At 32.8% G+C, this 13,227-nt stretch overlaps 1 protein-coding gene across 4 annotated transcripts in view; it reads right to left on the bottom strand.

The window, feature by feature from the left end:
* Positions 1-13,227, bottom strand: part of STXBP5L (syntaxin binding protein 5L) — a 512,379-nt gene that overhangs the window by 268,113 nt on the left and 231,039 nt on the right. For all 4 annotated transcript variants that reach the window (XM_050781882.1, XM_050781881.1, XM_050781884.1 and 1 more), the window contains one exon: positions 8,214-8,337. In XM_050781882.1, coding sequence (XP_050637839.1) covers positions 8,214-8,337 — 124 coding nt within the window. The remainder of the gene's footprint in view (positions 1-8,213; positions 8,338-13,227) is intronic.

The following is a 13,227-nucleotide window of genomic DNA, read 5'->3' on the forward strand; positions in this document are numbered from 1 at the left end:
AGAGGATAGAATGGAACAGGGGCAATATTTAAAGAATACATAACAGCAACTTTTCATGACAAATAAAAAATATAAATCTATAGATCAAAAAACCCCAATATATTCCAAAATGAGACAAGCCAAGTATAAAGGGGTCCCTGGAGAATCTCCAACCGGCCTGCACACTGGGAGGAATGCCCACTGGGATGGAGCCTCAGGAAGTTCACACCATTTGCAGTTGGGAGGTGCCTGACCTCTTCTGTTTGGGGGTAGTAACCTGGGATTCAATCTGTGAGACAGGAAGTCTATTAGCAGGACTCTCACTTTGCTGAGAGTCCTTGCTTCCCTTTTTTTCCTTTTCACCCAATAAATCCTGCTCTTCTCACCCTTCAAAGTGTCTGCGAGCCTAATATTTCATGGTCGTGTGATAAGAACCAGTTTTTCCTACAACAAAAGCAGGATAAGGAATGAGATGTCCAAACTAGACACACTTTAATGAAATCATAAAACATCAAAGTATGGATAAAATTGTAATAGAAGTCACAGAAAGGATGTCACCACAAAAGAATGAAAATTATATGACTGAATACTTCCAACAATAAAATGGTAGCCTGGCAAACGTTGTATAATATCATCATAGTGCTGAGGGAAAATAGTTCCCAACGCAGAATTATATATATGCAGATAAAACATCTTTCAATACTGTGGGTGAAATGGAGGCATTTAGAGATTAGCAAAAGATGAAAAAACATTCATATACAAACTAAAGGAACTTCCAAACTTTTAAGGCGTACACTTTTTTTTTAAACCTTACCTGGAGCTGAAACACTTGGTTTTTAAAAATAAATTTGATCGTATATATTTAAGGTATACAACATGATGTTATGGAATGTACATAGATGATAAACATGTTACTGTAGTAAGGCAAATTAACATATCCATCATCTCACATATTTAACCCTTTTTTTGGTGGCAAAAGCAGCTAAAATTCTTAGCAGAACTCTCAAATACAATTATATTAACTTTAGTCCTTATGCTGTGGATTAGATTTCAACTTATTTATCTATATATCTGCTACTTTGTATCCTCTGACCTACATCTCCCTGTTTTCTCCCTCAAGCCCTCCTGCCCCTGGTAACCACTGTTTTATTCTCTATCTCAGTATATTTGACTTTTTAAAACAAATTTCACATGTGAGACAATGCAATACTTTTCCTTCTGTGTCTAGCTTATTTCACTTAGCATAATGTCCTCCAGGCTCAGCTACCTTGTGGCAAATGACAGGATGTCTTTCTTTTTTAAGGCTGCATAATGTTACATTGTATTTAAATAGCTTGGTATCTTTATCCATGCATCAGTCAACAGACATTTAGGTTGTTTCCATATCTTGGCTGTCGTGAATATTGTCATGAACAATATTGTCATGAACATGGGAGTGCAGATAACTTTATAAGGTAGCGATTTCATTTCCTTTGGGTACATACCCATAAGAGAGACTGCTGGGTTTTTATCTTAGTTCTATTTTTAATTTATTTAGGAATCTCCATACTCTACTAGTTTTCCATAATGACTGTACAATCTACATTCCCACCAATAGTTTACAAAGATTCCCTTTTCTCTATATACCTGCCAACATTTGTTATCTCTTGACTTTTTGATAACAGTCATCCTAATAGGTGTGAGATGATTTCTCATAGTGGTTTTGATTGGCATTTCCTTGATGATAAATGATGCTGGGCACCTTTTTACATATGTGTTGGCCATTTTCATGTGTTCTTTGGATAAATGTATATTCAGGTCTTTCACTCATTTTTTAATGGAGTTATAGAGAGATAGAAAAAGATTAGTGATTACCTAGGGCTGAAGGAGTGGGGATGGAAATGAACTGCTAGTGGGTATGGGGTTTTTTGGGGGAGTGATGAAAATGTTCTAAATTTATTAAATGATTAAAATAATTGTGTTGATTGCACAACTATGAATATATTAAAAAATCATTGAAGCTTATACTTTAAATTGCTGTTGTGAACTATATCTCAATAAACCTGTTTTTTAAAGAATGAAGTTGAAGCTCTCCAAAGTATAGCAGATAATTTAGAACAAAATCTGTTGTCACTTACTTATCTCTCAGAGTTTCTAGTTTAACATTCTCTTTTGGAGTCTTTAGATTCCTTATTTTCATGCTTACCATCTCAATGACATTTAAAATTAAAAAAAAAAAACCTGATATATTCACCATTTTATTTATTTCAGTAAGAATCATTCAGGGCACCAAACCTTCCAAACTGCCTATAATTAACCATTACTCCTTGTTTAAATAATTTTCCTATTGTGTTTATCTTAGCTACATATTTGCTCATCTAATTTTAAAAACCCTGTGATTATTTTTCTTTTTTTATTAGTTATTAAACTTTAAGTTCTGGGATGCATGTGCAGAAAGTGCAGGTTTGTTACATAGGTATACATGTGTCATGGTGGTTTGCTGCATCCATCAACCCATCATCTAGGTTTTAAGTCCCACATACATTAGGTATTTGTCCTAATGCTCTCCCTCTTCTTGCTCCCATCCCCCGACAGACCCTAGTGTGTGATGTTTCCCTCCCTGTGTCCATGTGTTCTCATTGTTCAACTCCCACTTATGAGTAAGAACATGCAGTGTTTGGTTTTCTGTTCCTGTGTTAATTTGCTGAGAATTATGGTTTCCAGCTTCATCCATGTCCCTGCAAAGAACATGAACTCATTCTTTTTTTATGGCTGCAAAGTGTTCCATGGTGTATATGTGCCACATTTTCTTACTGCAGTCTATCATTGATGGGCATTTGGGTTGTTTCCAAGACTTTGCTATTGTGAATAGTGCTGCAATAAACATACGTGTGCATGTGTCTTTATAGTAGAATGATTTATAATCCTTTGGGTATATACCTAGTAATGGGATTGCTGGGTCAAATGGTATTTCTGGTTCTAGATCCTTGAGGAATCGCCACACTGTCTTCCACAATGGTTGAACTAATTTACACTCCCACAAACAGTGTAAAAGCATTCCTATTTCTCCACATCCTCTCCAGCTTCTGTTGCTTCCTGACTTTTAATGATTGCCATTCTAACTGGCGTGAGATGGTTTCTCATTGTGGTTTTGATTTGCATTTCTCTAATGACCAGTGATGATAAGCCTTTTTTCATACATTTGTTGGCCACATAAATATCTTCTTTTGAGAAGTCTCTGTTCATATACTTTGCCCACTTTTTGATGGGGTTTTTTTATTTTTTCTTGTAAATTTGTTTCAGTTCCTTGTAGATTCTGGATATTAGCCTTTTGTCAGATGGATAGATTGCAAACATTTTCTCCCATTCTGTAGGTTGCCTATTCACTCTGATGATAGTTTCTTTTGCTGTGCAGAAGCTCTTTAGTTTAATTAGATCCCATTTGTCAATTTTGGCTTTTGTTGCCATTGCTTTTGTTGTTTTAGTCATGAAGTCTTTGCCTATGCCTATGTCCTAAATGGTAGTGCCTAGGTTTTCTTCTAGGGTTTTTATGGTTTTAGGTCTTACGTTTAAGTCTTTAATCCACCTTGAGTTGATTTTTATATAAGGTATAAGGAAGGGGTCCTGTTCAGTTTTCTACAGATCGCTAGCCAGTTTTTCTAGCACCATTTATTAAATAGGGAATCCTTTCCCTGTTGCTCGTTTTTGTCAGGGAAAACCCTGTAATTATTTTTCTTGGGGACAAACTGAATTTACAAAGTAATATGTGGCAAATCAATGTCTTCATAATGTTGAATTTACTATGCATACATATGGTATGTTTTTAATTTATTCAAGTTTTCTGTTGTATGTTCCGTATAGAAATAATACTTCACATGTATGTTAAGGCTTATTCCCATGTATTCTTGTGGGTGCTGTGATCTAAAATGGTTCTATTCATCCATTATATTTTGTTTGTTTTGTGTACAGAATTCTACTGTTGCATGTAATAGTTTTCCTAATTCATTTTTGTTTTGTGTTGTCTAATTGCATTATGAAAAAGTAACTAAAATTTCGAATACTCTTTCTAAATTTTTAAATATTATATTTCATTTTCAAGTCTAATAATATTGGCTGGCATTTCCAGGAAAATATTAAATAAAAGTGGTAATTGTGGACACCCCGTCCTGCTTCTGAGCAAAATTTTTGCTATTAAGTATTTGATAGGATTTGGTTTAATATCATATATGTAGATATGTGTTGTATATGTATGTGTGTATGTATGCATGTGTAACTGGTAGCACTGCAACTGAAAAATACACATTTGAAACCATAAATACATATTTGAAACCACTGAACAGGAAAAATCGATGTCTGCAGTAACAGCAGCAATCAGCTATAAGAACAATGCCATCAACAGTGCTAATCTTGAGTAAAACAGCTGATGACCCAGCAAATTATATATCATATATATATATACACACACATATAATATATATGAGAAACTTGGTAGAACCCTTAACAGAATGAACTTGAAGAAACCAAGCCTAGACATAAAGTAGTCAAATTGCTGAAAATAAAAGATACCCCACAAAATTTTGAAAGCAATTGGAGAAAAGTGACACATTATATAAAGAGGAAGCAAAATTCAAGCTACTACATATTCCTCATTCAGAAATTATGGAAGGCAGAAGATCATATAAAGTGTTCATCACCTTAAAACCAAAACACGCATGCTCACACAAACTCTCAGTTCAGGAATCTAAATCCAAAAAAATGGCCTCCAAAAAAGAAAAAAAAAAAAGGCAAAACAAAACAAAAATGAACTTCCAGATAAAGGAAGCTACGTGAATTCATTTCCACTAGGCCTAAAACGAGTTGATGGGTGCTGACGAGTTGATGGGTGCAGCACACCAACATGGCACAAGTATACATATGTAACAAACCTGCACGTTATGCACATGTACCCTAGAACTTAAAATATAATAATAATAATAATAAAATAAAAAAATTTTAAAAAAAGAAAAATTAAATAATGTTCTTGTATCTTCAGGAACAAATGCAAATTACAAATAACAAAGAAAATTCAAAAGACTATTTTTCCTCTTAATTAAAAAAAAGACATGTGACTATTTAAACCAAAAATTATAACAATATATTTGGATGTACTATATGATAACTGTAGCATAAAGGACAGTAGGGGAAGAGAAATAGATCTATATGGTTACAAGACTTGCACATTTTATGTGAAGTGTCACAATGTTCGCTCTAATAGGCTTTGAATAGTTAAGGAAGTATATTGTAATCCCTGGAGCAACCAATAAAAAATATGTGAAAATAAAATGCTTAGATTAATATTTAAATTAAAATGAAATTATAATAGAAATGAAATTATAATATTTAAATTAAAATTTCAATTAAATTAACTTGAAATAACCCCTAAGAAGGCAAAAAGAGAAAAGAGGGAAAAATATGACAGGACCCACCAAACAGATAATGAAGTGGTAGGCTAAAATTCAATCTCATCAGTAATTACATTTAATATTAATAGACTGAACTCTGTGACTAGATAAAAGCACAAGACTCAACTATGGTTATTCCCAGTATCTACTGATTCCAGGACTCCCCCTCCTATACCCAAATCCACAGATGCTTAAGTCTGTTATATAACATGGCATAATATTTGCATATAACCTACATACATCCTCCTGTATACTTTAAATCATATCTAGATTACTTATACGCAATACAGTGTGACACTACACAAGTAGTTTTAACACTGTATTGTTTCTTTTTATTTCTTTTATTTTAAATTTTTGTATTTTTAATTGTTTCTTCTCAGAATACTTTTGATCTTTGGTTTTGTTGAATCTATGGGTGAAGAATCTGTGTATACAAAAGGTGGGCTATGCTCTTTATAGGATATGTAATGGATGCCTAATAATAGATCCTCAAAATACATAAAGCAAAAATGGGCAGAATTAAACTGAGAAGCATGCACTTCTATAATCATATTAGGAAATTTAATACCACTCTCTCAGCAATTGATAGCACTAGACAAGTATCAGTTCAATTACAGGGAATCTGAAAAACACCATCAACTACCTTAACGTATTTGTTTTTTAAAGTAAAACAGAAATGAACAGAATTACTAAGGAAAATTCATTATAAGAGAAATGTTAACTCGCTTCTCTAAGAATTGAAATATCAAAACAAAAAATTAGCAAAGATTTAAACCATACAAAATGAAAAACACCATTTCAAGTTTGACCTTTATGTAACAATTAGAAAATGTACATTCTTCCCAAGCACACTTAGAATGCTATGGTAATTGGCTCTGCACTGATTATAAAGCAAATCTCAGTAAATTTTGTAGAACTAGTTATGTCATATTCTCTGGCTACAATTTCAAAATCCATCATAAAAAAACATGCTAAGAAATTAAGGCTGGGTGTGGTTGCTCACACCTGTAATTCTAGCACTTTGTGAGGTCAAAGAGGGAGGATCACTTGAGGCCTCCAAAAGCTTAGGATCAGCCTGGGCAACATAGCAAGACCCATCTTTTATTAATAATAATAACACAAATAATAAATATGAAAATGTTTAGAAATTAGAAAGCACATGTCTAAATAACTAATGGGGGTCAAAGGAGAAATATAATAGGAATTATAGAAAATATCTCAAACTAAATATTAATGAAAATTATATATGATTAATATTACATTTAAAAACTTGTAGGATATATCTAAAATGGTACTTAGAGAAAAGTTTTATTTTAGAACAATGGCTAAAACAAAAGGAAAAAAAATAAACCCAAAGAATGTGAACAGATATGACAATAAATGCCTCTATTATCAAAATCACTGGTGCTTATGTTATTGTGAGGCAACAGGAACATAATCTGATTTACATATTATAAAAGACATCAAGGCTGATGTGTTGAACAACCTGTAAATAGAACTTTATTTCAACAGAAAACCAGAATAATAGAAAACAATCAAAACTGATGAAATAAATATGGATATGGTAAAAAAATAAAAGTATCAAATGTCCAGTCTAGCCAAAAGAACTGATAGAAACTGATATTTGAGAAGAACATAAGGAAGTAAGTAGAAAATTTATAACTAACTCATATTACACTTTTACAAATAAAAGGCATGAGAATTGGGGGTTAACTCGGGGTGTGTGGAGAGAACCTATTGCCTCTCATATAAATAAATAGTTAATCCTGATTGGTATGTATAGCTAATATCTATCCAAGGTTTCTGTAATGGCAATCTCTAAATAAAGCATCTCTAAGTAAGCATTGAAATGTAAAGTAATCTCTAAGTAAAGCAGCTAAAGGCTAAAACATTTACATCCTGGAAGAATGTTGCAATAATTTAATCATTTACTGATGGAGCAAGTGATCATGGTACAAAAAAATAGCAGAGACACATCATGAAATAATTCTAAGAATGCTTGTGATCTATGGTTCACCCATTACAGAAAACATACCACTATTTTCCAAATGTGACATGATAACAAATGCTCAGAAACTGTAAAATAGAATATTTTTGATCAACTGTTAGGTTCTGACGTATCTATTATTACAAATAATCAACGGTATGAGGTAAACATAGAACTCAGATAATCACCAATATTATCAAATAATTTAGTCATCTGAATTATACATATTTATATATTTGAATTTTTTATTCTTCCCCGGTAGGTATACAGTTCCAATATAAATTCTTGATTAAGATTAAAATCCTCACTTAGGATTAAAATGCTCTTTTCAATGTGGAACCCAAAAAGAAAAGTAAAAACTAAAATTAAAACCGCAGTCTTCATAACTTAGTGGAATCAAATGGCAGAAATGGAAACAAGTAGAGAATCTAGAAAGCAATAGACTATAAAGCAGTATAGGAATTAAGTCTGAAAGTCAGATCTAAATAGTGCAATTCTCTCACTGGCTCCTCAACCCTTAAAAGCAACAAAATTTCCTGTATTATCTCCTCTGCCTCAGATATATCAACCATCCATTATCCGACTTTTGGCTGGGACACTATATAAGTACAGCTTACAAAGCAGGGATGTGGGTTGGCAGGAAGAAGGGAAGTATGGAAAGTTTGGGGTACAATGTAGGGATCTGTAGGTGGCATAAAAGGGGTATTTAGAACCAGAAGCTATGTCCTATTACCTTTTTCTACCAAACACATGAATACCATCTATCTTACTTCAAGTTAAGGCACTGAGTAGTCAGTGTTTATTTCTTTTGAAAGCATACATCTTACCATGTGGAATTGTGGTCTGGAAAGGGCGACTTGGGCTTTTCAGGTTCCATAAAGTCAAACTACCATCTGAATGGCTGCACATGAACTGTTTGCCCTCATGATGCCAATCAATTGAATGAATAGCCTAATAAAATAACAATTAAAAACAAGTAGAGGGGGAAAAAGTAGATAAGTTATATCATTCTATATTCCAAAGAAAGACTATTCTGATATAAAATTATTATACTAATAACACTTTAAAAACATATTTTTTCTGACCCATATCAGAATGTAATTTCTGATAAGATGAAGTCCTATTTCCTCCTAACATAGCCAACTAAAAAAATAATTTAAGAGCTACCATCCGAAGGCTTTCTATGTGCCAAACCCCACGGCAAGCATTTTATACACATTATCTCATTTAATCCTATAAAAAAGGGTATTGATTTTTCAATTTACACATGGTGAAACAGGTCTTGAGAGACTGAGATACCTGCTGAAGTCACAAAACTCAAAACCAAGGTCTAACTATGAAAAACTGTCAATCATTGCACTGTATTGCCCTCTTTCATATACTATTTAAATCAATTTAAAGCAAGAAAGGTCTAAATTTTCTTTTATATTTTCAGATTAACTCTGCAGTTTTGAGTCACATAAGATTCAAAAGTAATTACAGCCATCCCTCGGTAACCATTGGGGATTAGTTAGAGAACTCCCACACTCCCTCAGATTCTAAAATCCACAGATGCACAAGTCCCTGATATAAAACAGCATACTATTTGCATACAACCTATGAATATCCTTGCATATACTTTAAATCATCCCTAGTTTACTAATAGAATGTAAATGATATGTAAGTAGTTATACTATACTGTCTTTTTATTTGTATTATTATAAATTATCATATTGTTTTAAAATTGTTTTTGTTTTTAAAATATTTTCCATTATAGTTAGTTGAATCCAAGGATAAGGAATTTATGGATACAGAGGGCTGACTGTATTCCTTTTTCCCAAGGTATTCTATTCCCAATGCTAGCATAGCGACCAGCATAAAGTAAGTACTCAATAAATATCTTCTGACTGAATTTGTAATTAATGTCACACACATTTCCACACCTTTGGTATTCTTTCTAAATTAATAAAGTATATGCAGAACTTGGGTAAAGTACTAAGTACTATGAGAAAAATTATAGTAGATATAAAGGCAGAAAAGAAGCATACAACATCTTTTCCTTAAAGACACTTATAAAATAGCAAGAGAGAGAAGATTAATATAAGTGAATACTAATCATATTTATTGTTTGAAACATCACACATAGACACATACAACTAAAAGTTCCAAACTAAGTTATACGTACATAACTGATAAAAGTTCTAAGCAATCAGTATTATTAGAGTTGCAGATAACTGATGGCTAAAGTAATTATTAAACATATCATCAAGAAAATAAGATTGATTAAATGGAAAAAGCAACATGAAACCCTGGACTTGTGTTTTCTCTCACTCTGTGGCCTTCATTACTAAGCAGAGATTTCTTTTTTGCTAGAGTCCAGCAGAGGAAGTTAGAGGGAAAAATACTTCTTTCTCTTCTCCTCTGCTTATTTCTTCTCCCTTCTGTAGGTGGTGCAAGGGAAAGTCACATCTTATTGCCTCCCCTACATGTTAACTTTGATGAGCCTCATTTAACTTAAAGTTGTCTCAAACTGTTTTGCCATCAAAGGTGGAGGCAGAAAAGGCACTCTCAGCCCTAAACCTTCTTATTTCACTGAATTTCTGTCTACTGGAAAGGACAGATATAAAAATAATAGTTACAATAAAGCCAAAGTAAGTCAGTACTATTAAAGAAGAATATTTATTGTTTAGAAAAACAAGCATGTAAAACCAACTTGTTATTAGAGATCAGGGTTTCATGTAGTGCATTACTGAGTAGCTAGCATTTGATCTAACTTAATGGATAAACATTCAATTTCTATTTATTAGATTGTACCCTACTCTTTTCTCAAAAAAAGGGAGGGGAGCTCAGAGGGCTTACTGAAAAAACAAAATTAATACAACTAATCTAAAAAGAATTTTAAGAGATAGAAAACAGAATTTTAAACAGAAAATACTAGCTAGTTTTATCAACTCAGTGGCTGAGACTGAGTTTCTTTAAAACATGAAAGAAGGAAATCCAAAAAACTGGATAACAATATGGAAAAAAGGAAATACAGCAGTTCTTAAGAAATTAAAAAATTTTCTTCAGGCCAAACTCTGAGGGATTTCTTTGTGAAAGATTACTTAAGAATTATTGACGTAATGAAAGAAAAAATTTACAGTTAATGTGAAAGTAAAATTCGTATATTTGTTTCTGAAAATAATCTTGGATTTCCAAAACAAAACTCAATTCATCAATGGCTATTTATGAAGAGGCTAGTTAAATTGTCTAAATAGTTTTACAGGGGCTAAAGACCTAACAGAATTTTGATATACAGAAGAGGAAAGAAGGCAGTTCATGATGAGAAGTTAGAAGGAACAAAGGCTCAGAGATAAGAAATAAATGTTATATATAGAAGATAGTGAGTAATATGTCTGAAATGTGGGGAATGTGTAGAAGAATGCTGTAAATTTAACTGAAGAGGAATGATAGCACTAGGACCTTAAATCTCATGTCAAGCAATATGGACTTTGTATTGTTGACAATTGAGAGCTATTCAAAGGTTCTGTTGTAGAGAATTCCATAATCTGTTTTAAAATGATAATCTTGTTAATGAAGGATATATTGAAGAGGTAAGATATCAAAGGAAAAGTGGTTGTGATTAGTTAAAATGCTCTTATAGTCATCCAGGCAAAAGATAACAACTTGAAATAGGACAATTGGAAGTGGGAATGAGAAAAGAGGAAATAAAAGAGACAATATAAAGTCAGAATCAGAAAGACTGCAGAAACTGATTGCATATACTACATGTTGATGGAAGAGACAAATATTACTTTGAGGGGTCTAGGCTGAATTAACTAAACAAGACTTAAAAACCAGAAGAAAACATAGAAGGAGGTTTAGATATTTAAATACAAATTCAGTGCCAATGGGATATTTTGTTGGATTTATCTAATATATTGTTATATATTTAGATCTACAGTTCAGGAGGGAGGTAAAGGCTACAGATATATGGATGTTCTTTTTTTTTTAGCATAAAGGTAATATTTGAAATGATAAAAGAGAATATAAACATTAGAAAGTATAAATTGGGGAGAGAAGAAATGAGGGTAAAGACATAGTATCCTGAAGAATATTAATAATGTAAAGGAGAGGTAAGGGAAAAATCAGTTATGGAGAAAGGAGGTATGATAAATGAAGTGGAAAGACACAGTCAAGTGAATAAATTATTTTAAGGAGGAGAAACTGAGGTAAAGCCACAGGTTTAGTGAGGAATGTAAAGGCTAAGAAGAGGTCACTGTGTATAGTAATGAAGAGCTCATTGGTGACTTATAAAAAACCATTTCAGGTAAGTATTAAGCATGTTTTCTAGATATGAGAGGTAAAGTGCTGAGGAGAGGCTGAAAAGTTTGGTAGTGAAATGAAGTATTTAACTATCTCTATTAAAACAATAGAGCATATAATGATGCATTACAGTAGATAAAGATGATAGATTTATATACATATATCAGATGTCAAAAACTTCTAGGTATAAATTACATATATTGTGGTACTGTACTAACTCACTTAGGCAGCTGCTAATCCTTATTTTAAAATTTCACTGCAATTTTACTCTCTTTTTAAGGATCAAAACGTTTCTTCCACACTGTTTAAGGCCATAGGAAAGCTAGATGATTCAGCATTTTCCTCTGGGTTTCGTTTTGAACTGGTTATTCTAATTCCAACTGACTAAATATTCCCATGGTGTTCATATTCTTATTTAGCTGCTAGTGTTGAGACAGGGAGGAGAGGGAGCACTATCCATCCCCATCTTTATGATTTGTATAACAAAAGGAAAATCCTAGCTTAGCTCACTAGGACCTTCTTTTCTTATGATTCAAGATGCTCAAGAATTTGATTATAAAAAACATAACTGAATGATATTACTTATCAGATTATTTTTCACCAATCATGAAAAAATTACCCAGCTGCCATTTTATTTTCTTTCTAAACTTTTTTTACCACTATGAGAACCACTGATAATGAATTGTACAGTTTATGAAATAGGTGAAGGCTTATATCTTTAAGCACCAAAACTTAAACAATTAACTGCTAGGAGGGGGATGGAAGAGAACATGTAAAGTATTCTACGGTGACTACAGGTTCATTTGGAGACATTTTTTATCCCTCCAATGATAAAATGAGGAAGTGTTCTAAAATTAACATGTGTGTGGTTTTCATTTTCCAATTATTTCATTGCTGCCTTAAATTATTTGGCACTTTTCCTATATAAGAGTAGGTTTTACTGGATGTAAATTTTTGACCTATGTTTTCCTCCTATCTCTTCCTCCTCCCACCATTTTCAAATTGAATTAATAGCACAGATGATCACCTTTGTTTCCACAGGCACAAAAGGTAATTTCCCTTTTAATCTGTTGCTCCCAGTTTTACCATCTTCTTGTTAGCCTCTCCTGAATGGAAAAATAATGAATGGCCTGGAATTAATATCTGAACAACTGAAGTGTCAACTGGGAGATTATTCCTTGATGAATAGGAGTTTGTTGCTTCCCCTAAATGCAAGCTTACTCAAGTCTCAATTATGTACAATAAAACTTACTTCAAGATCTTGTCATTTAATAAGTGTCACTTATTAAGATCTGGTCACTTACTAAGTATTACTATTTACAAAATTTTTCTTTATTCTAAGAAGACAAGTATTAGAAGACAAGACCTTTCAAACTGACTTGAACCTTTTGCCTCTGAAAAGGAATTTTCTAAGGAAGGTGTGAATAGTGTCTTTAGAGACCTTAAGGACAATGAGGCACAACGTAGCATGGAGCCTAGAGAAAGGAAAAGCAGTTGAGACAAAGTTGGGGATATACTACAGGTGACAGGCACCCAAGTGTGTAAGAGTACAAGCCA

The sequence above is a fragment of the Macaca thibetana genome, chromosome 2, assembly GCF_024542745.1.
Source record: "Macaca thibetana thibetana isolate TM-01 chromosome 2, ASM2454274v1, whole genome shotgun sequence".
NCBI lineage: Eukaryota > Metazoa > Chordata > Mammalia > Primates > Cercopithecidae > Macaca > Macaca thibetana.